The 25,238-nt window shown below is 44.8% G+C and overlaps 1 protein-coding gene across 1 annotated transcript in view; it reads left to right on the plus strand.

Moving 5' to 3' along the window:
• ARHGEF17 (Rho guanine nucleotide exchange factor 17) overlaps positions 1–25,238 on the plus strand; it is a 612,786-nt gene that overhangs the window by 497,984 nt on the left and 89,564 nt on the right. The window contains exons 6-7 of the mRNA XM_085623310.1: positions 15,814–15,990; positions 18,435–18,485. Coding sequence (XP_085479436.1) covers positions 15,814–15,990; positions 18,435–18,485 — 228 coding nt within the window. The remainder of the gene's footprint in view (positions 1–15,813; positions 15,991–18,434; positions 18,486–25,238) is intronic.

Raw genomic sequence — 25,238 nt, forward strand, 5'->3', positions numbered from 1 at the left:
ATCTGCTGGTACTGTCTGAGAAACTAGCATTTTCATTTTTGTATCTTTCATACGTCTTTGTTCGTGTTCTTGTTCATCTCTAATTCTATTGTGATGATACTGTAACATTTGTAGCATTTGTGACGGAGTGTTACTTTGCCAGGTACTCTCGAATTTCAATATTCTATTCTTCACTGGAGGCAATGCATTTTCCACTAATTTTGTCACAAATAAATGTGGATATGAGTCACTACTTGCTTTTATACCACTATTTATACCAAAACATTTTTCAAATCGAGCATAATAATCGCTTGTGTCTTCATCTTGCTTTTGTTTGCAGGCTGTGATTGCACCCCAATCTTCCTTTTTTGTAGTTAATAAACGTGGCAGTACCTGTACTAGTAGACCTGGTAACAGTTTAACTTTATCCCCGAGCCCTGAACCTGCAGTTCGGCCCCTTTCTTCCTCTGCTAATGCTGTCCAGTCTATCTTTTGGTCTCCCACTTCCCACTCTTTTTCTTTCAATTTTTCATAAATGCCAGCAGGCAAAAGCACCTTTAATATCGTCATAATATCAGGAAAGGTGTACTCTCCCATCAGTAACATATCTTTAATTTCTCGGTGGAAACCCGCTGGGTCTTTGTCATGACTAGGTACTACTTTCTTCATTTCCAATAATTCCATTTTTGATATGGGTGTGTAAACAAATACACGGTGAAACTCATTGTCTTCGCCTTTTATTGGGTGCACTTCTCGTAAAGGATTTTGTCTATCCATATAGTACGGCGCTCTTTCTCTGCGGGGCAGCGAGAGAGAATCCGGACTTACAAAAAGGACATACTGCTTACGTGACACTAATATCTCCTTAATTATCTTGTTACTAGAACCTCTCCATCTGTTCGTGAGTAGTTCCGTTAATATATCAGGTAAAGGACCAGGGTCAGCATGTTGGCTCTTATATAATATAAGGAGTTGCTGAATCATATAGATTCCAGCTAAACGTTGTTCATCTGTACTGAGATTAAAAAATGTGTGTGCTACGGTCTCATCACCGTATTTTTCAGGACTGTCAATCCAGTGAACGGCTGATCTGGCTAATTCTTGCTCATCCATGGAATCGAGGAGGTGGTAACCCCTTCGTTCTCGTAGTATTTTATCTGCGGCTTGAAACGAATGTTCAGGAGACTTCAGATTTATTACAGGCGTCGGATACGTTCTGCTATTATTTGGGCATACAGAGTGTATGGGATCAGAAAAACATCGAGTATTTTCACAGGATCTTCCTCTGCCTACATAGGCTATGGTCTCTGACTGTCTTGCGGAATTCCCTGATTCGGACACTTCATCTTGCTCAAACTCGTCTGTTCCCAATCTTTCTTCATGAATACGCTCTATTTCTTTACGGATTTTTCGGCACATGGCTATTATACAATTTTGCTTATCGTGTCTCCCTTCTGATATATTCTGACTCCATCTTGTAAGAATAAGCATTGCGTTCGGGTCTACCCCCGGACGGTCTTGATTTCTGATCACACAGTTTATGAGGAAACGTAACAGTTCCCCCTGTATCTCTACTTTCTGGAATTCCATAGCTCTATTAATACATCCTGGATCTCGTCCTGTTTGAACAAAATGATATATGTTATCTAGATGCGTAGTCATTCCTGGTAACCTTGCTAAATACTCTGCGGCTCGCCTGATACGTAATGATGCCAGGACCATTTCGTCCTCTTTACCAACCACTGGGTCATATCTACAATTTACAAGGAGTTCCTTAAGCGTACGTTCACTTACGAATTTAGGTGTACGTGAATGCGCTGACTCTTGAAAAACAAGTTTATTTATTCTGGGTGGTGTAAAGGTACTGCTAGCACCTCCCGTGGCCCCATCTGGGGCGTCGGGTGTGAATGGATTCGTCGAACGTGACACAGCAACTATGGGTGTCGATACCCCTGTAGAATCGACTGCGGAGACAGATGCGGAAATAGATGTGCTTGCCGAAGCTTGTATCGGGACTTGCTGTTGCACGGGGACAGATACCTGATCCTGACGTTGAACCCCTCCGCCAGACGGTCTATGTGGTGTGGCGTTAGCATACTCGGGAGCTGCGTCGTCTAGATATGAGGAAAGAAAGACATCTTCTGCGGTTCTGGGATGCCCTTTTGGATGTACCTTAATTGGAAATAATGGGGGTGGCAAGTCTTTTGGTATCTCTGGAGCAGCCTTAGGTAATCCTTCGGCTAGTAGGGGATACATACCATTCATAAGAGCATTTCTTTGTCTATTTACTTGTTCTGATTTCACTCGGATACCTTCCTCAATTAATAGATTTTCTTGAGCTTTATTTGAACTTTCTTTACTCCTCTCTTCTTGTCTACGTGCTTTTTCTGTACGTCTATGAGATTCTTTACGCCATAACTCGACAGCGTCTTTCTGTGACTGTCTGACCTTTCTTTTCCATAACTCTTCCTCCACTTTCATGATGCACTCTGCATCCCAGGTTCCCGCTGCGGGCCACCTTTGACTTTCCGGTAATCCCTTGGTATAATCTACCCATAGATCAAGAAACAATATGGCATCTAAGCCATGCTTATGGTACATGAAATGTCCTGGAGTGTCTCTAGGAGGAATAGGAACTGCTTCTTCAAGCACCCCTTTTCTGGTAGTAATCTGTCTTAACTTCGAGAAGAGCGGCATATTGACAACTGATCTGATACTTACTCTTGAACTTACTTAATACGAGAAAAACACAATAATGAACAGTGAACAATGAACAATCATTCATACCACAATATGCAAGACATTTTCTGAATACTTTAAACATTAAACATTAAACATTTAATAATGGTCGACAATGATGACAGTCTGCCTAACTAATCACCACGCTGAATCCTTGACAATAACTGAATACTTCGGAATACTTGATATACTGCTAAACAGTACATATACACTGCTAAACAGTGCAGACCGGATTTGTGTACCCAAATCCGTCTTGACCGGCACAACCTATGTGCGCGTCAACACGCCTCCCCGGCGATGGTACTCACCGAGTAGCTCCTTGAAACGGAAGGCCTCAGAGAATGGACAGGACTCGATGACTGCGGACAGCGGACCCTCTGGACATCGGGATTTCGAAAAGCCTGGTGGGCCTCTGTATACCTCGGATCTTGCTCTCTCAGCTAGGCTCTGGTCGGGATACTTCGCACTTCTCACCGCCTCGTCTGGGTTGATCGCAGCCTCAGTCGCCCCCGCTTGACCGGAGGGAGCTTACAGGAAATCCTGCTGGTACGCGTTTATGGTCCGTCCAGTTGTGGCAGGAGACCGGGCCTGCAACGCACCGCCGGCGCGTGAGATGAGAAAGTGTCCCTGTTCGGGCGCCATTATGTGGTAAATAAAATCTTCTTTACCGGACTGAATTTCATACGGAATCTTAAAATAAAGCAAAATAGCTCAGAATAACAAGAGGCAGAATCCGTGGTATAAGAGTTTTTCTAAATGGGCTTTATTCCATTCAAAATGGCCGACTCGAGTCGCGGCCTTCAGGTTCCGTCACCACGAGGGTTCAGGAAGTGAAGTACAATACTTTATTGATAGACATGCATTTTTATAATAAGTACATTACAATGAAACGAATGTAGGAGGCGTAACATTTGATAAGAAAAGTGACATAACAGGTACGTAATTGAAACTAGGCGTAATAAGGAATAAAAGAAACATGATTGGTTAGGATTATCAGACATAGGTGGATCTATAAGATAATACTTGGCATAGATGCGCGCGCGGCAGCATGACGTGTAATTGACGTGCAACTAGGGGGTGAAGGGGACTTGACATTTAACTCTACATGTGGAGACGAGAAGTCTGGGGGGTCAAGTCAACCTAATCCCAAATCATATCTAACATCCTATGTTTAGAGAACTATGTTATCCACAAGGAAGGACTCTCGGACAGAATCTATTCTATACTAACTGTATGTGCGTGTACAAGCGTCTAAGTGTCTATATGAGATGCGAGGGGCAGAAAACTTTCCATGGCAGCAGGGCTATGAATCACTTGCAGGAGGACGGAAAGGCTGAGTCCTTGCTTGTGAGCTAAAGGAAATGTTTACCTAAATCACTAGACAGGAATGCATCGGCTGGAGAGCAAAATAGATAATTCGAAGGTGAAATACAGCTTCTTGGCAGGCAGGCGAAAACTGGCCGAGGCAGGCACCGTTAGCTGCACAGGGAGTAGGCCAAAGTTCATGGATACAGATGCGAGCTCAAGCTGAAGCTGTCAAAGACAGAGAGCAGGGAAAGGCTTTGAGGACAGAATCGGGCCTACTTGCCTGAACTGTAAAAATGGAGTAACTTAGCCATATAAAGTCGGTGGCCTTTCATGCTTAGGAATCGAATATCCAGCCCATTGATGGCGGATCTGACAGGGAACATATCGACGGTAGACACACATATGTTTGCGTCTTAGAAACTGGAACTGGAGGGAACATACATGTACTTGTAACATGCATATAGAACCGTTGGGGTCCAAGATAGGGGACATAATTGATCAGGAAAATCCACATTTCCACACTCTTACTGTCATCCATGCATCCGTTTAATGTACGTTTCCTCGGATGCCTGACCGAAGCAGCTTGGTTTTGTTAGGTGGTGACAAGAACCATGTGCCAGTGGACCCCAGCCAGCCTCTCGCGGAACTATCTTGCTTTGTACTCTGGGAAGGAGAGCGTGTCCGGCTCCCTGTGGAGCTGTGTGTGTGGCGCGTTTCCCGGTGCTTGGTAGGCAGGCCCGCGCCACTTTGCAAGGACAGAATTGCACGCAAGGATTTCTTCTTGATTCACCGAGAAGTCCTTAGACAATAGTCAATTTTCCCATGGAATTCTGGGAAGGGAGAAGGTTATCTTGTATCTTTTCTGGAATAGCATGAACTGACACTGTAAAAAAATTTCATTTGCATGGGAAAAAAAATGCAAAAAAGCAGAAAATATGATTGCAAACAGTTGCATATTCAATTAATTGCAAAGCAGGGCGTGGTAAATCTCCAGAAATTGAGTTCAAATAACATGGTGGAGAGAATCTATCACAATTGAGACTAAGGCAGCCGTCTAGGCATTGTTTATAATGGTGGTGGAGTTAAGGGAATTGTTCCTTTAAAAATGGTAAACAGCCATTACATCGCGGCTGTTACCACGCATACCGTTACAACGCAAGCGTTACCACGCCTGTGTTGTAACAACGCCTAGACTTTACTGCACATCTTTTTTTTACAACGTATGTGCTTTTACCATGCAGGCCTTTACAACGAATTTCGGTGTAAAAGTATGTATGGAAAAAGCACATACGTAATTAAAAAAATAGGCGATCAACGTCGTTGTGAGGAAACAGAGGCTCTTCCGCTTCCTCGCAACGACAAGCACCGCCTCTCAGATGAGTTGCTTGCACCGCACGAACCACAAGGAGAGAAAGGTAAGGGGGATTGGGCCTGGGGTGTGGGTTACTAACTTAGGGTCGGGGGTCATGCAAGGGCAGTGTTTTAGGGTTGAGGGTAGGTAGAGGACTGAGGGTTGGAGGGGGCTCATGCATGGGTAGTGTTTTTTTAATGTTTAGGGGTAGGGAGAGGTCTGGGGGTTGGTGGACTTGGGCAGTGGCAATGTTGTTTTAGGGTTTAGGGTAGGGAAAGGAGTATGGGTCAGGGGGGGTTCTGCAGGGGTAGTGTTACTTACCGTAGTCACTTTTCCCAAGTGTATGCCTTTACCATGCATGCCTTTGTGTTCCAATGGCGCGCATGGTAAAGGCATATGTGTTGTAAAAGAATGCGATGTAATGGTAGGTCTTTGTAAACGTACTAGCGTGGTAATAACCTCGTTGTAATGGCATGCGTGGTATTAGTACGCATAGTAACATCATACATTCTTAAAAATTCCCTCTGCACATGTAAAACTCTATGACCCTGTTGAAGGCTACGACTGAAACGCGTTGGTCTTCTGTCCTGCACCCGATGGTGATGAAAATCAATAAAAAATAAGGATTTTGTGATACCTGGCTCTGCTGCTGTGTCGATGCATCGATAAGAAGAGTGGAGGCTGTAGCAGGACAAATTTTGATATATTCGTTTTTGGAACCCCCTTTTTCTCAACTCCACCTTCATGAATCAACCCGAAACTTTCAAGACAGCAACTGAAGTGATTGGTGTACTAGTTTTGAGAATTTCGTGAAGATTTGTCAAACGGCGCCAACGTTATTAGCAAAGTAAAAAGTGATTTGTCTATGGAAACTAACTGGAGATATCTATTGGTGACCTGTGTTTGCTAAATGTCCTCATTCCCAGGCATCTGTGTCTCCTCCTCAGTACAATAATCTTGGTGAGTTTTCTTTGAGCATCTTCAAGAATGTGGCCATGGGTTCTCCTCTGGGTTTTCAATTCCAGCAGAACCATCTGCACCCCACAAGGAAGGCGGGCATTGCGATTTCTTTAGTTCTCAACGTTCTCCCCGTGCCCCTGGTGTTTCTGCTTCTAACAGTTTGCACACTGAGACATTTCTGTTCTTCCACCAGCTACTGTGAGCCTAGTCCTACCTTGTTAAAGATCAATATATCTATGGTCTAGGGGTCCTGTGAAAGAATTGACATCCTCCCACCTTTTAATTGAAAATTGACTCTTCCCAGTGCTTATGCATAGCTATGCCCACACCCTGTGTGACTCCCACACACTGGCGTAGCGAAACTCGAGGGGGCCTCCCTGCAAGGAACGTGGAGGGGACCCCTCCGGGCTCAATCAGGAGCCCTGCAGCCAGAGTGCTGTGCTGAGGGGGCCCCCCGGAGCTTCGGGGGCCCCCGCACCGCGGGGGCTGCGGGGGCCTGTGTTACGCCCCTGCTCCCACATTCAACTGCTTGCAGTGGGGGCCGGACATGGCACTCTGCTAGTGGGCAAAAGTGCCTTCTGCGGGCTAGTTCCTACACTACAGAGAAACTTTGATATTGCATAACACTAGAAAAAGCCAGAGAGGTCTGCGACATAGCCGAGTGCCACCTCTTTTTTATTTTGTGTCCAATACATTTTATTGGTTTATATAATGAAAAGCAATACAGAAGAAATGAGGAGGGAGAAGAAAAAGATTCAACCTCCGACATCCGACAGTTGCATAATGTGTACAATAATGTGGCACATACAGGTACTGATGATAAAGGCAAGATATAACAATAGACATAAATTCAGTTCATAAGAAGCAACAGAAGCATTTGGTACCTGGCTATGTGCATCAAATAGGACTGGATGAAGGGAAACAGGTGGAACTGTCAGATGTACACCTTTCACGAATGTACCAGTGATATAATAAATGAAAAAGAAAGAGTGGGGGGGGATTAGGAGGGCAGGAAGGAGCGAGGGGGGCATGTGATACTGTGTACGGGTGGGATCCAAGATTAAATATGATAAGAAAAGTACAAATAGTGGTCGGTAGGTGGTTGCAAGGTTTCCCTTTCGACGGAAGACTCGCAAATAAAAAGGTCAAGCGTATTCCAAATACCCTGAGAGGGGGCTGCACAGCCTCTGGTATGAGATTGGTTGATAGGTCTATGGATGAAATCTTACTTTTTGTTTAACATTTTTTTGAGTGACAATTAACTACGACATTATAATTTTATTAAAATTGGATATATAATATTTTTTTTTATTGGGGATGCCAGCCAGCCCTCTTCATCTGTTGGTCCGTTTGGGATGTCAGCCTGCCCTCCTCATCTGTTGGTCAGTGTCATTTTCATTTTTTTTCTGCCCGCTACAGCACGGGGCAATGGGTTAGACCACTTCAGCCAATGATTCCCTGTAAGTGACAGAATTCTACCCTCTCACAAGGAGCACATCCACACACAAAGTAGTTCCATTTATGCTATAGGCTAATATGGCACCGTGTGGCTTTTGAGAGCAAAAAAATATTTTTGCTTTTATGCAAAAAATGTTTACATATTGGCAATGGCCGGGCAGCTCCCCCAACAAAAGGTCGACAATACAACAGACGAAACAAAACAAGCAGTGGCAAAGCCAAAAGGCTTGAAGCCAACACATGACCAATTGACTTTGACAGTGTCTTGTTGATTCATAGAGTGGTCTTATTACTGAGAAAGATGCGTGCAGATGCATTCAACTGCGTTCGAGAATACCACAGTTTAAGTAGGAAGACTTGCGACTTTGATATTCATGAACCTGCCATGGTCATGCAGGTTTAATACAGGATCACCCTTGGATGGCCATGGTTTGACCTTGTGTTTTGTTTTCATTATGCGTTTGACTATAATAGATCAGTAGTGGGCAACAGTTGCATCTCCTGTCACCATTTTATCACCAGCCTGAATTGAGAAGTGAGCAAATAAATAACTATGTTGCGTTGACAACTGTCAAGTTAGTGGCAGCCTGTTAACACAAAGCGGCTGTTGTAATTTAGTATAGATGGGTGATTGATTGTATTTTGTGTATGTAGAATTGCAGTTTTTGTCTTGGAAATATTCCATTTTTAACATTTCAGATTTTTGTGCAGAAGTGCCTCTAGAGAGAAAGCTCAGCATCTCATGTCATGTCTCCAGCAGTGATTTGCCGCTGTCCCTTTCAACGCTTTGCCAGGGCTCGCCCTACACCTGTCTGCTGGCCATCTTTCAGAGCGTGTTCCTTACTGGGTTTCCTGAAACAAAACACATCACACCAAAGTTTCTGGGGTGTGAATGCATTTTCAATCTGACTGCACATTGTGGCAGAAGGGGATAGTGTCTTAAAACCTAAACTGGCTTTTTCACTAATTCCCTTTGATGAGCATTAAGAGGGGGCCTTTACCTCAACCATTCCCTTGATACCTGCTCTGTATAAACACAGACAGACTTGGTCACCAGTCCATTCCGTCTTGCACTTTTCTGGAATCCTGGCTTGGCAAAAAGCTGAAAGGAAACCATGAACTCAAAGGACCGACGGATGGAAATGCTTGCATTAATCTGGACCGCTGGTGATAACTCTGGGTGCATTCCCTTCCGTTGATTTTAGTTTGTCTGTGCCGTTACGTTACATGCATTTCAGCCGTGGTCAGACTCCAACAGTGCAGCCTGAACCCCTAGGGCATGTCCCCTATAACATTACATTATGGATCTATTCTGGGTTGTCCTTTCTGGTTCCTGCAGGCCACAAAAACTAGACCAGAGGTTTCAATCCCACGACTTCTCCGATTGTTATCTTTAATGTGATCCATTCCCTGGGCCTGTAGCACCTAGGGTAGCAGAGTTACACCCCCTTGTAGAGCACCAACACCTCTCCATCTACACTGACCCCAAGTGCCCTACAGCTGGGTTTGCACTGTACAAATACCCATGCACGTGTACATATCCAGGAAGTACAACTTGTAGACAGCTGCATGGACAATTATATGGCAAAAAGTGAAAGGGATTGGTTGGTAAGGGGGCACCCAGTGTGCGATTGTTGGTGCACACGAATACATGTCGACCTGCAAAGAAGGCGGGGAGGACATGTCCAGGTAGGGGATGAGAACTGTACTTTTTTTTTTTTTTAACTTTAAGTGGTTCTGTCACATCCAATTTTTATTTTGAAGGCAGTGTGCCAGGATATTAAGTGTTCTAAAGAAATTTGTAATAAGGAGAATACAGGAAGAGCTTAGTTCACAGCACCCCAGCCACAGGCCAACCTAGGAGTGACTATCACTCTCAGCCCCCTCCTACAGACCCCCATTCCGAGTAAGAACAGAAGCTCCTCACAGGGCAGATATATGTTAGGTCCAAAAGGTGGCTGCAGCTTCTGCCTGGAAGATGCCACAGAATGGCTTCATGGGACATGTGAGGGATGCTGACCTTCAACGAAAGGCGTTGAGAGCCATCGTTGAACAGCCAGGTATGAACGACAGAAATGGAACAGAAGAGAAACCAAAGCTCGTACATGCAGATACGTGGCAAGGGTCCACAGCCACAGGGAGCCAATGGAAAAGAGCAGCTGAGAATTATGGTAATAATTCGAAGATTGCTTATTGATATCTTAACAGTGACAAACCCAGCGAGGAGTATCGGTGTGGGTCAGGACAAGACGATAGGAGTAACTTATACTAAAAGCAGCCTGAGAAGCTGCAGAAGAGAGAGTGTAATGACTGAGAATTTGAGGTTGAAACGGACAGCCACAGATTTGAGTGACACGGACACCTTGGCACGTAGAAGAGCTGATCCAATGGTCCCGGATGACATAGGATGATGGACTCGGTGGAGGAGATGAACCGTATGGGTTCAGATGGCATGCAGTAGACGTGTGCCATAGACATCTGGTTTAGGAGAAAGGATCATGGTTTTTAGACGGTCAGGGGAGATGATGGGACACCTCAGTGGGTCCAAATGATTGGATCGTGATCCTATGGTCTGAAGAGTCTAACTGGAAAATATGCCTTCCCCTTGAGACCAGGAAAAATGTATGCAAAAGTCTCATCAAGTGGTTATTGATCCAGAATCGATGGGAGTGGAGTATTTCCAGGTGATTGGGATCATGAAGCTGTTTTATGTGTTTCGCCGGTATTGGGAAAAACTGAACGGAAAGTCCTCTAATTGGTGTTATGTCAGAAAATATTAACTCTGCTTTGTGTCCAGTTTCTAGAATGAGGGAGCGTGTGCTAGTGGTACCCTCAGGAAGGGGTGCTTGGATGGGGCACGCTCGCTGGATTCATTTGAGTTTTAAGTTTAAGTAAGTTTGCCAGATCATGAATCAAAATCACATATGCCTTTTTTCTAAACAACACACAGGGTTACAACATGCTTTTGAAAACAAGTAATAATTTATATACGTTGAGACATAATTCACATCAGAATATTATGAGTTGAAACAAGATTTTTTTTAAAATAATGTGCATTTGCTATTAAGCGCAAACATCGACCTAGTGGACACCTTGGCACTAAGAAAGGCAGAGAAAACCAATAAGGAAACCCAATGACACAATAAATAAAATATAAACTTTTTGTGTTGCTTTCCTGGTGGTCAGGTGGTTCTGAATGGGACAGTTGGAGACCGTCAAGCCAGGATTTGGGACCTAGGTAGGACTGGAAAAGTTTCCGATGGTGACACTTGATAGAAGCTGAAAGTGAGGACGCAATTGGATATGAATTGGGTTGAAAATAATAATTGTGAATACGGGCTGGAATTAATTTTATGTGAAATTGAAAGTGATATGCTTTAATGAGTTTGTTTTAAATGTATTTGTCGGTTGTTGATACATAACCAAGAGATCATTTTTATGTAAAACTTGGTACTTTTTAAATAAATATGATTATATAATGTCATATAAAATTACAGAAGCGTCACTTAAAATACACAGTGATAAAAGATGGTGTTAATTCAAAAAGTCTCATTATGAAGGATCTTGGTGAGACAAAGGGGAAATATTTTTGTTGAGTGTTATTTAAAACCATGTCCCCTTCAGTGTACATGGATGAATCTCTTTTTGTAGTGGATATTTCAGTAACTGCCGACTTAAACACATGGAAAGCACCTTACAATACAATTCAGTTTCTTCTTTCCTATATGAAGATGATTCCTTCATCAGCATGAGTAGTTCTCAAAACATGGTCTCTTTCCACCTGAATCTTTGCCACTCCCTGTTTGTTGCCTCTCACAGAGGTTCATTCTGACTAGCTGACGACTGGCACAGATACACTCGTATAAACTGAGGAAATATACTGATGGTTTATCAGAGGTGATTGGTTGTGCCCGGGTGCAAAATGTAAAGCTAGCGTAACATCTTTTTTGGGAGGAAGCCGCTTGGGGATTTTTGCTTAAGTGCATCTCTAGAGAGAAAGGTGCTTTGATTTTTGTAGTTGAGGTGCGAAGCCCGGTGTGTTCACGTGCACCATCTCTAAGCATTAATTAAGGATTGTAATTAAAAGGTGGTTTGCTGGAAGAGGTGGTTCCCATAGAAACATAATTCCCTGGTAATTTGGGGAACTGCCACTGCCACAGAGCCCTAGGTGTCTGGCAGTTATGGAAGTTGCACCTTACATGTGGCTCATCTAAATAACTCATTAGTGAACTCCTAGAATCTTAATTAACCTGGGGACTTTGAAAAGCTAGCCAAGCACTCCAGCAGGTTTTCCAGTCCCGTGTTGTCTCTCAACAAAGTTCAGCATCTCTTTGCAACAATTTGGCAGACGCTCTCACTCCCCGGAATAGCAATTAGCGCCTGCTCCATCAACAGTCTTCCTGTCCGTTCTCCCTCCCTCTCGCCTCTTCCTCAGCTCTTTCCTTTAAACATATCTACCAATGGCCTTATCCACCCACCATCCCAGCTACTCTCCAATTCCCTGTTCCCCTCCTTCCCGTCTCTTATTCTACCATTGCCCACTGCTCCCCATTTTCCCACCCCAGGCTTTTCCCTGACCCCTACCACTCCAGCATACCCCTCCTGCCTCATCACTGTTGCCTACTTTAGAACTCTGCAAACCTCAGCATCCCCCCTGCCTTCCTGCTAACATACACCCTATTCCTCCAAACTCTGGCCTAAGAATGAGTTCTCAACCTCCTGCCAAATTATTTATCACCCTCCGCTTCCACAATCAGCCTCCCTCCTGCCGCTGTCCCCTCGATTCTCCCCCCCCCACCCCTGAGCTACCTCCTGATCAGTGCATGGTCTATGAATCAGAAACGCCCAAACTTCTGTGACTTCATCTAATCTATTCAACATAACCTACTACAGCTAAGACACTGGCACCCGGTCCTCAAGTTGGACATGCTGGTGGACCTCTGGACCCCAAGAAGCTCTTCGACCATCTGAAACTCCGCTCATCTCAAACAGAGATCCTCCCTTAAATGAAACGGGAGAACCATCTGCCTCTGACCATTTGTCCTCCCCGACGCCCTCAACAGAAGAAAGTTGCGTTTTCTCATGGGTCCTGCACTACAAAGAATACAGAGTGCAGCCGCCAGGCGATTAGTCCATTTACCCCTAATTGGTCACAATACTCCAGCCGTTCAAGCGCTCCAATAGGTTTGTGGTCCTGCTCCTAGGCACTCTGCAGAGCCCTCAGGGCCATCCGGGATGCAGATGAAACTTCAAGGATACACCCAGAATAGAGCTGTTTGCTCGAGACCAGCACCCATGCGCCATTGCCCACCTTCAGGAAGAGGAAGGGTAGACTGAATCTCCTGAATGTCCCGGCACAATTGAGAAGCATCCAAGCTAACCTGGAATCCTGAAGGTAGTAAAGACCTGGATGTTGCTCAGAAGATTCCGACCACAAAATACCAATCCGTCCGTGTTCAGAAAAATCAGTCGCTTACTGAACAGTGATAGGTATTAGAATATATCGCTCCATGTTTTGAGATCTCCGTTTCTCCTCTTTGCCACACTCTGCACTTGGACTCTGCTGCACCTGACGCAATAGGATCCTCTGGTGATCACGCAGGACTGCAAAACACTACGCACATAGGATACATTATAACCCCTCCCTCTCCCACTCATGTCCAGCAGCCTTCCGAATGAGGCGCTATGCCACTGCATTTCTAATAAAAACTGAGCTGCCCCCGGCAAAAGGGCATTGAGTGCATTTGTTCCAGCGACTGACTCTTTTTCGGTATATTCTTTGCCAATGTCCTTTATAAATCGCTTCATGAAATTCCTCAATTCCCAGGTTAACTCTCTTGTTCCACAGATCTTTTACGGCCTGCATCTCACGAGGTAACATAGTAAATGTCTCGTTCTGTTTGGTCCAGAGTGACTCTTCCTTAAAGTGGCCACTAAGTGCCTCTCTGTTTTGGTTTTACATGGACCATCTCCACCCACTCTCTTCTGAAGTTTTCACTCAGTAGTCTCACCTTTTTCCTCTGATCTCCCCCTCAAGAAGTCTTTCCTTCAACTTTCTTCTTTTTGCAGGCACATAAAACAGTTTTGCTTTGTCGCTGCTCTGGTCTAGCTATTTTTTCGCCTGTTTGCCCTGCCACGCACTGTCTGCCGTCTCTGCATCTCAACATATTTCTAAATTGACTTTCCCATCAGCCACCTGTCCGGCGCCAGCTGTGCTTTCACGCACCATTTGACGCCCTGACATTTGGCCCCGCCCCATCTCTAGTGCCACCGTGTTTCATTAATCTTGTCTGTCGCACAGGTATGCCCCCACTCTGGCAGCCCCACTCCACATCTGTCCACACGTCCATCAGAGTCTTCCTCCTACAGGGCCCCTTGATATATGCGCACGAGGTGGTGTCACTGAAAAGCCTTCCAAAGGGCTAATGTAATGAAATGGCCCCAGGGCACGTGTCTCAGATTCTGTGAAAAAAGCTAAAACCAGGAGAGGTAAGTCTGCAACTTTTTTCTGCTCGTGTAGTTGCGAATGGAGAAAACACATTCTGCAACAGCTCTGGTCACTGAAAGATGTTTACACCAGAGGAAAAATGGAGAAAGCGGACTGTGAAACAGTGTGCAACAAATGCATTACTTATAAAACATTTAGCGCAGATTTCAACAAAGTTATAGCCATTGAATTTGTTTAATTAGTGGTGCAAACTAATGTTAAACTAAGATAGCTCAGTGCGTTGCACGCTTGATATTGACTCATGCAGCGACTTAAAGCTCACAGACCCAGTTAGCCTTCCATCCTTTTGACTTTTGAGGTCGGTAAACTGAGTACATTAAAATGGGTTATAGTGTAATCCATTATTTTCAGCTCTTAGAAAAAGAAGCGCCGTATGAAGCGCTATATGAAAAACGATTATTTTTGTTAGTTTATAGTAAAAGTGGGACAAACTGATTCTACCGTAAACGCTGATCCATATTTCACATTTAGAAGCTAATGGGAATGTAGCGATCATGTTTTTTTATTATGTAGGTAGCAAAAATATAGTGAAATCAGTTTTCACCAACTTTGTGGCCTGTTGCATAAAGCATTTGCTCCCATCCCTCGCACCGCCTCAGTTCAGTCTACACCAGGAGCCCATGAGTCGGATTCTCGAGACGAGTGAGTGTCTTCTCACTACTATGGTGATGATGACTCGCACGTTTGCCTTAACTTCGTCTGTTGACGACATAGCTATGCTTCGTGCGCTCTCGCCATATGGACTACAGAACTGGACGGCTGAAAGCTACTGCTTCTCAACCCCAGCAAAATGGAGCGTCTCCTCTTTCCCCCTCACAGGGGGCCACCTTCTCAAGAAGGTTAAAATTGAATGGAATCACCATGGGTTCCTCCCTAACCCTCTCTCCGCACATTAGTAACGCAGGAAAAGCTGCAAATGTCTTCCACGACTGCCACAAAAAAAGTTAAACATCTAACAGGCAATTAAAAATGACAGTGCAGCATAGTATCCATGCTTGATATTGGTTACTCCATCCTAGCAGGGCTCCACAATCTTCTCTGGCCTTACTCCATCATCAGAGGTAAGAATTCAGCAGCCAGAACCCTTATCTGATCAAAAATATTCAACCATACCTCCCCAGTCTCCGTGAACTTTATTAGATGCCATTGGAAGCCAGGCTCACCGTCCAGCTGTGCTGCTTCACCTATAAGGATCGATATCTGAACCTAAAACAAGGACTGGCTAAAGGTAAGCAGGAGAGCAAGACTGGATAGAGAAATCCCTCGGTGAAGATAATTAATCGCTTTGCCTCCTGCAGTACTGTCTAGTGCTTTATTTATTTCTGGTGGAAGTGCGTCCTCTATATTGTAGTCTCGCAAGATGGTATCCAAAGCTGTGTGACCTTCTTTCCACTTCTTGCTTGTGCAAGTTCGCGTTCCCATCCTTCCTGATCTCCGAGAGGTCCCACTGGGATTTGTCCTTCCACATGTAACTGTTTCATAAGTGTTTTTTATTTTTCTTTATTTTTAGGACCTGCTGAAGCACACGCCCGAGGACCACCCAGATCACCCCTGCCTGATGGATGCTCAGAGGAACATCAAGCAGCTAGCGGAGCGGATCAATAAAGGGATGAGGAGTGCGGAGGAAGCCGAGAGGGACACCAGGATCGTGCAAGAGGTGGAGGCGCACATCGAAGGGATGGAGGATGTAGGTGTCTTAATATCTCTATGTATGTGTAGTTGTTTTGTACATATCTCACCCAAAGCCATCGGAGCAATGGAATACAAGCAGAGTCCCTATGCTGAGGCAGGGTGGCGCAGGAAGGGCTGCCTTCCCTTAAAGCCAAGGTTGCCAAATAACTCTGTGAGTGTGGACTCCATGTTTATGTCCAATTTGTCCTTCAACAAATTATTGAAATCCAGAATTTTAAATGTAACTCAGATGCATCCAAACTACAATTCCCAGAGTGCAGTTTACCATTTCTGGCATTGGAACAGTGTGTACCCGAAGACATGGAGTCCTCAGGTAACCTTATTTAAAGATTGGGGGTAGGGGAAAATAAGCCGCTGCTGAATGTGGCGAGGTCCGGGAGCCTAGACAGAACACATCCATTGGCCGAATTCCTTTAGGCTGAACCCAGTGGTGGAAACAGGAACACTAACCCCTATTTCCCATATTAACAAAAAATGTGGGTTTATACATTTTTCTCCATTTCCATCGGTTTCCTTATCTGCTAAACCCGACTGCAGTTGGAATCTGCTAGTAGTAAGTAGCATCTAGCTGGACTATTCTGCTTAGCCAAGAGGGCCTGAAGGACATTTAGTTCCCAGCGTTGTGCTCCCCAAATTTCCTCATTCTCACATTCACCCGCGATCTTCAGACCACCGCTAACTTCAGTAGGTTAATCTCTGCAACCCCGAGAGAGACTGCTTTATGCAAATTTCTCATGTTGTATTTTTAGTGAACCACGCTGTATGCGTGTGAGTACGGTTGATGCTGCTCCTCTGGAATGGTAGGGTATATTTCTTGAGAGCACGGTATCTTTCATATTTGAAGGCCCCTTCATGAACTCTATGGAAGAGCTCAGTCTTGAGATGTTTTCTCACCCTGATTTGATTTCTGCCTCTTGTCGAAACACCAGGTAATCACTCCAGAGCCCCGGTCCATGAGCTAGAGGTGAGTGACTGCTGTTGTCGAATTCATCCCTAGTCAAGACTTGGCTCAAGTAGCACACGTGTATAGCATTTGTGTGGGGCTCTGGAACTGAGGTGGAGAGGGCTGTTTTCGGTGTAAGGCTGCACCTAGTTTTGTTCTTTGTGCTCCAGCCTACACGGGCGGCAGTATCAAAGCGCCTGAAATATAGAGAGGGACATCTAGAACTCTAGAAAGTTCTAAATGCAGTAAAACTGAGTATCCAAGCACCTATTCTGAGGTTTACAAAGGGGCTAGACCTTATTTCTCTGCAAATGTTTTAACTATGGTATGGAGCTGTCTCTGAGCTGCGAGGAGACCTGTCGATGGCATGCTCCTTAAATGAATACACACATACATAAGTACATTAACCGCATTTTTTACCCTAAAAAGAGGATGTGTCTTTTGGTTAGAATTGTCCCCCGTACACAGTAACAGCATTAAGTGAGAAAGAATGTCATAAAATACTTTATCCTTGTCTCATACTGCTTGTACCTAAAGATGCAGAGTACATTTATACCCGCAGTACTGACAAAGGTGTGTTCACTATGAGGTTAATTGAAAAGCAGCTTGCTGCTTCAGTCGCTGACCAATCAAATGCATGGTCTCACAGTGTACCCTGCTCAGAGAGGTGAGCTGTTCAACAAGCTGCACTTATGTTCTACCTGTAATGTGTGACTTCTGAGATGTAAGGAGTGTGTAACTTTTTACATCTCAGAAATCCTCACATTTGCTAAATTGTGCCCCACTCTACAGGAGCTGGCTACCACCTATAAGCAAGTCAGTGTGACCCCAGTGGTGAAACTGCACATTTCCATGCTTAGCCTGACACTAGAACTCCACACATCTCATAAATGCACTTAGTGTACAATTGCAAATATTTTATGAGTCAAGTCTATTGTCTTTGCTTTGATGTCCTTACCAGACATAGTTTAATATGTCAGTAAATTACAATAAGTATTCCATTCATGCTTGTCATAATCGGATGTGTAAGGTCTTTGACCACGATAGACCTCCTTGTCCCGAGTTCAGACGGCCATTCCTGTCTCAGACCCCTGTGTAGACCAGTGGAGCATTCAATAGATAGTAAATGTTGTAGGTTGGAACCATGAGTTCGCTGTAAGGGGCATTCAGTTCTGCCTGATGCAGTCTTTGCCTTGCTGTTAGGTTATTTTAAAGCCACCGATGTCGCCCAAAGAAACAAAAGCCTCTCCAGGATAGAAGGCGAGCGTGTAAAGGCTGCTTGACGTGCTCCGTGGACATGCTCAGCTAACCTGTATGTCTGGTTTCCTGATGTATAATTGTATTTGTACAGGTTATTACTACAGACAGAAATGCTAAGGCTGCAGTCACAACCATGTTCCTTCTGTTCCCACTTGACATGCCCTCTTCTGCTATCTCCAGACAGAAGCACAGTTGAATTTTGCCAATCAACCACTTACTGTTTTCTCTTCCCACAGCTCCAAGCGCCTCTACGCAGGTTCCTGCGCCAGGAAATGGTGGTTGAAGTGGTAAGGGCACCTTTCCTTTGCAAATGCTTGTTGGTACTTTGCTGTAACAGGGCACTTCTCTGTCTGTCAAGGAAATCCATGTGCTTCCTGGAGGGAGCTAGGGCTTTGCTTCCTTTATTGAGCTAACTTCCTAAAATACCTCTCTGTTGAAGTCTTGTGTGTGTTAAAGGGCGGAGCTTCCAGTGCCACTAACCCTATGGTATATGTTAGCACCACGGTTAAAAAATACTGAATTCTTGTTAAATCCACTTTATACAAAGCTGTCACAGACAGTTCAATGTAACTCATCGACTACAGATTGTTTTATTTGCATTCCTATATTTGTAGTCCAGAATGTCCCCCTCCCCCACCCCCCAAAACAACTTTTTATTGCAAGTGAACGGGTCGCGTCTTCCCTCCCTCCCCACCCACCCCCATCTCTTCTACGTTCCTCCTCAGAATTTTCTACAGCACAATGGTCATGTGATATGGATGTAAACGTTACTTTGTAAACCTTCCCAGTTCGGAGACAAAGGAGTCTCTTGTGTGGCAAGCTTTGAATGTGGCTCGAAGTAACGTGTCCCTGCGTTTCATCATAGTCTAGCTCAGGGGCGGCTCCTCCGTGATGGCGGAGGAGCGTCGCCCCACAGGTCAGAGTCATTCACTGAAAAATCAAATGATAAAACATTACTCTTATTTAATTTTTCTGTGACTCGCTCTGGCTTAGGCATGCCTATGTAGGGTGTGGCCAGACCATGACAGGGAGGAGTGGTGGGCACTTATAATTGCGCATGTCAGTTTGGCCGGCCGTCTTAGGCTGCCAAACAGACATGTACACTTCTAATTCTCCAACTCAGCTGTGTTGCACATCCGGGTTGGAGAAAAGTCACAGGCTCCCAGTCACAGTCTGAGCTTCAGGCCAGGCCACTCAGACCAATCCTGGCCCTGCTCTCATAGCATGAGAGCAGTGCTGGCATTGGATGGAGAGCCTGTGCTTTCCCAGTGACTGCAGGTCTCGAGATTAAATCCCAGCAAGGCCTGCTCAGCCTTCCATCCTTCAGAGGTTGGAGGATCGTTACAATGAGCAGTAGTAACACCTGTTATTTACAATGCTTAGAAATGTCATAAGTGTGGCATGAAGCATTATATAAAACAAAATATTATTGGAAGAAGGAGGGCTCAACAACAGATGGTTTGAGAGGGCTATGGGGTTTAGGGATTTAGAACAAGTAGCCAACAGGTGGGAGGAATTGTGTAAGACACAAGTTGTGGTGCTTTTTCAAGGATCTTCAGTCTCTGAAAGATTGTGGTCTCTGGCGAGCAGCACTGACGGAATTCCTCTTCACTTGAACTTCACTGGAGCTAAGAAGGAGCTGGTTGAAGTGGAAGGTTCACTTAGTTTCCAGAAGATCTTGTGAGCTTCTCCAGGGAGCAAGTGACGAGCCATCAGGACTGTGGGTAATTGGTCAAAGAGGAGGGCTCTGGTGAGAAGATGAGCTGCGGTGTAGAGACTGGAGTACCAGGACGGCACCATTAGAGTTGTTTCGAGAGAGACTGCCGGCATATGCTACATAGATGCCGTTGGGGATGGAATTCTACCTTTTTCCTCCTTCATGTTGGAATTGATGGAGCCTAATTAACAGGTGATTGGTGTGAGCAAAGGGGTGAAACAAAATGTTTACCAGACATGGATGTCAATTCACTAAAATTCCAGTGGTACCAGAAGTGACATCACACACTTTGACATGCCCCTTATGACATCACAGAAACTTATCTCATGGCTCTCAACATTACTTCACTTTCCAGGAAGTGATATAATTGAATTTGAAATGCTTGCCAAAAAAGTAATCTACCATAATAATTGAAAAGACACTAGAGTATTGTTTAGTATTGTAAGTGCATTTGTTTAGAGCTTACTACCCCTGACAAGGCGTCAAAGCGCTTTTCTGCGAGTAGCATGCTACTCCGGGACGAGTAGAGAACGCTATTAAGTTTTCACCCATATATAAAGCCGATTGATGCATTGTATGCCCGAGGTACAATGGTGATCAGCACAGGGGCATGCCATCATAGAAACAACCATAATGCTCAAGTACAATCATCGTATTTCCAGACTGTAGGAAAGTGTCCCTTTTGACAAGGTTATCCCCCCACACACTTTTTGCCTGGTATCTGATGCATCTTTGACTGAAAGTGTGCTGGATTCCTGCTAACCATGTCCCCAGTATCAGTGTTATTTCTCTAAACGATATCATTGTTCCACAATTGGCACAACTTTAGACTCCATGTAGGTCCCTAGTACATGGTACCCCTGGTACCTAGGGCATTGTGACTAAAGACCGTCTCTAAGGGCTGCAGCATGAATTGTGCCACCCTAAGGGACCCCTCACCAAGCTCATGCAAACTGCCATTGCAGCCTGCGTGTCTTGGTGCAGAGAAAAACGAAGAATTGGCATGTCACACATCCCTGTGTGCCATGCCTGCAAAGCACTGTGTGTGGTATAGGTAAGTGACCCCTACAGCAGGCCTCACAGCCCTAAGGCAGCATGTACTATACCCATGAGTGGGCATATCTGCATGAGCAGATAAGTGCATGTGATATCTAAGTTTACTCTTGAATATCACAAGTGCACAGGGAAGCCATAACCAGTGCATGGCCTTGTGATTACGTATTCCCCAGACACATGATGGCTTCACTGTATCCCCAGAGGTTTGGTACCAAACATCTCATCTTAATAAACCCACACTGATGCCAGTGTTGGATTTATTAAGAAATGCACCCAGAGGGCACCTTGAAAGTGCCCCCTGAAAACCTATTGACCACTAGTGTGTAGTGTGCAGCAAGACAGACAGGAAAATTAGTAAGATTAGGAGGTGTGCTCACACCAAACCAGCACCACCCCTAATGTGGACTAGACGATGTGGACACCATCATTTCCGATTCCTCCATCTTGTTTTGGACAGAGTTGGCCTTCTAGGGTCAGGGTTAGGCCTATTTCCTAAAGGAAGTGGTCATATAGAGAGTGTAGACACCCTGAAGGTAAGTAGCCCATTGGCTAATACCTGTAACTCCCCTTAACGCCCCTAAGTGAAGTATTTAGGTGGCCCCCCGGAACCCCAAAACTCAGATTAGATGGATCAAGGGAAGACGAATGAAGAAGAATCAAGCCTGGCGAAAACTGCAGAAGCACTGTGAACTTTTGGCGCGAACCCCTGCCTGCTCGCAACTCTCTTGACAGTCGCAGCAGAGTGACTCTTCCTGCAAGCTGCAGACCTACCACAGCCTTGGGTAGTCTGCCCACATTTCGAAGATAGCTTACAGTCCAACCTTGGAGCAGAGGAGCTACTCCCCTGTAGACCGCAGACACTGACAAGCAGAGTCCGTTTCACTGACTTGCAGCTCCCCACATTGACTATCGCCGCAGATGACCAGGAGAAGTCACTCGTGCTCTGGAAGGTCAGATCTGTCTCCCTACTGAATGTGAAGACATCAGAACCAACCAGAGCTGTGCAGCACCAACCCCCCCCCCCCCCCGGGGTACCGGACGCACTGCTCCAAACACTGACAGTAAGAGTCCAGTCCGGATTCTCACTGCACCATGACAGAGCATCCATCGAGGGATGTCCACATCACTGAGACTTACTTTGTGAGTGGTCCGGCTGTCCTTATTTTGCCTCTGTCAACCGTTGGTCCCTAACCGCAAGCAGCAACTTTGCACACCAGGCCCAGCCGACCTAACCACTCTGCAACCGAGCTGCCTGGCCTGGGTACCAAAGACTCAACTGTGCGCCCTTGCTCCAAGACCCCTTGCGACCCAAGCTCCCATTTGGGAGCTCCCGCACTTGTTCCCAAGTCGTCCTGTGCAGCCTGTTTCCAGGTGGCCCCCTTCTCCGTAGCACACAGCTACCAACCTCAAATGCACCCTCCTGCCGGCTATACTTGGGCCATTCTTGAAGAACTGCTGGTCGTACTTTTTTTTTTTTTAACTTTATTTACGTTTTGCATTAAGAACAAAACATCAACAATACAGCATACAGTGCATTATCTTCCTTGTTCTGTCTTGGGCTGCAGCATTGGAGGTAAGACAAGGACAGAAGGGATACACAATCATTCTTATATACAATACAGTAAGGAACAAAGCATGGGGTAGGCCATTTAAGCATAGGGCACACGCTTAGAGCGTTTATTCTCACTAGCGTTCACTTTCGTGTTGGTCTTCCTCCACTTTCTGAGGCACTTTTATCGGACTCGCTCCCCACCGTTAGCCCAGTGTTGCCTAATTCATCATCTCCACGTGTGAGCTTCATATGTGCTTCTTCTGCTCATGTCCACTCACGAACATCTTTGAGCCAGGTCGGCACCTGCTGGTCGTACTTTAGACCTTTGCTCACCACAACTCTAAACCCAGAAGGTAAATCCCCCTGAAACAGGCTGTAATTATTGGAATACATATATGACTTTCGCTTCCATAGGATTGCATGGTGCATAAAGGCGCACGCCTAAAAGTATTACTTACCTGTAACAATTGCTAACAAAAACAGTACTCACTTTTGAATGAAGTTCTTGGCTTTACAAAATATATAAAAAGAAGTGTTATTTTTCTAATCTGGTCTTGGATGTATTCTTTGATTGTGTCTCATTTATTGCCTCTATGAGGACAACAAATGCTTAGCACTATCCTCTGATAAGCCTACACTACCACAAAAGAGCGCGTTCGTATTATCTACAGAAGGCCACACAAGGTAGTGGTGGATATACTGTCGCACTTCAAAAAAGTATTTTCAGACACTGGTATGTTTGGATCGATTTAACATAGTTACGCTAAGCATCAAAGGTCTAGTAGGTGCCACTCTAGGTAAGATACCCCACTACCTAGAGTATCAGTAGACACAAGGCACCAAGTGACTTGTTCTAAGTGTACAAAAAACGGGAACCCCGGCACTCTAATCATTTATATGTACAATTTTGTATCTGAGTCTCTAGAACAAGGATACACCGTAGTGGGGGGAGATACCTTCTATCACAGGAATCATCTGAGAGAACAAAATGTGGTCATTTATTGCAATGATTTATTTGCTAATAAGTATCAAAAAATATCAATATTGGCACTACATCCAATATCATAACATTCATAAACAGAGGTTTTGTGATGTGCTCAAAATTCCAGTCCTTTGTCAAGTAGAACAACGGAAACAGCCAACGCGCGTTTCGTCACCACCGTGACTTCCTCAAGGCTTAAATCTTGTTCACACGGGGGCCTGAAAATTTTCTTTGGCTCAGTTATCCCGTATAAGTGAAAGTTCCCGAGTCCTTGATTATCTACTTTAGCCTCTCTAAACCAATTGGGGAGCCACTGGACTCTCTGCGCAGTGTACTTCTTTTTAGTGCTCTATATAGAGAGACCGCTTTCTACAGAGACATAGTCTCAAATGCCCAGACCTAAAATCTAATGTCAAATCGCATCATTCTATGGCCAGGCAAAGATTTTATATCCTCATCCAGACCCTCTTTGCAAACACAAACTCTCTTTGACCAGGTGTGGCCTCACATGCGGTTGTAATGCCTCATAAAGGCATATGTGTAGAGTCTTCTCTCGCTCATAATCAGTCTGCACGCAGGATGCATGCACCCACACGATGGATAAAATTATTATTATTAATAATAGTAAACCCAAGCCACGATGGAAAAGCCTATTGAACAGTTATAAACGTTTTCTGTATTAGTTTGTGTTTTCAGTGATTTTTTTGGGATAAGTGTAGGTAAAATATTTCTAGAAATGTTTTTGTTTTCAGGTACGAAGTGCTGTATAAAAATGCACTATTACATAATAATAATATTAATATAGATTTCTAGCCCGCTGCCATACCGGTTAAATGCCCCGAACTGAAGTTATAGGCCCGAGCCGCAGGTAAAGGCCTATAACGAGAGTGAGGGCCTTTAACACCGGTAAAGCCCAGGACAGAAGGGCTATGAGGCTATTAGAACATTCCACCCACTAAGGATAGAATATTGTAAATTAAGAAGGGAGAAGCGGAAAGACCAACATTGGAATGTTGGCGCTCCGGGCTCATATCAGCCATTATAAGCCCGGAGTCACTCCATTGTCTTCAACATTCCAATGTTCTAATAATAATACCTAGGTCATACAGCGCTTCCATACACACTTTGGCCATTTCTAAGCATTGTAAATTGCAAATGTTAGTACTAGTAGGTAAGCACCTAACACTACCTGAAAACGAAACCGAAACTAACGTGGTAAACGTGTGTCAATAGCTGGAGCTTTGTTCGGCGCTTTCAAGACAAGCAGGCCACACTACAGCAAAGTTCTTGTTTTTCTTTTTCAGTAGTAAATCATCACCCTAAAAGCCAGGGGTCCCAGGGACTCTGCCAAGGGTACTAAAGGGCAAGCCAGGGGTCGCAGATGCGACCCTCAGTTGATGTCCATGTTGCCAGAACCACAGCACTAACAGAAGTTAAAATGTATTCCGGCTATCCTGAAGAGCCTGGATTGGATCCAGACTTTGTGGTGTAGATTTTGTGTTAAGAAATTAATTACAAATTTGTGATGCCGTAGCCAAGAGCCTTACACTTCCCCCTCCTGCTTCCAGCGTCATGTCACCCCCCCCCCCATGCCTCATGATCACTGAGCCGAAACAGAGTCCTGAAAAGCAGAAGAAAAGATGCACAGCTTCCCCCGGGTCTTATTATTGATTATTTATTGCACACACGTCTGAAATGAGGCCTCGTAATATTTTGCGCCAATATATCCAAGA

This window comes from Triturus cristatus, chromosome 8, assembly GCF_964204655.1.
Source record: "Triturus cristatus chromosome 8, aTriCri1.1, whole genome shotgun sequence".
Classification (NCBI taxonomy): Eukaryota; Metazoa; Chordata; class Amphibia; order Caudata; family Salamandridae; genus Triturus; species Triturus cristatus.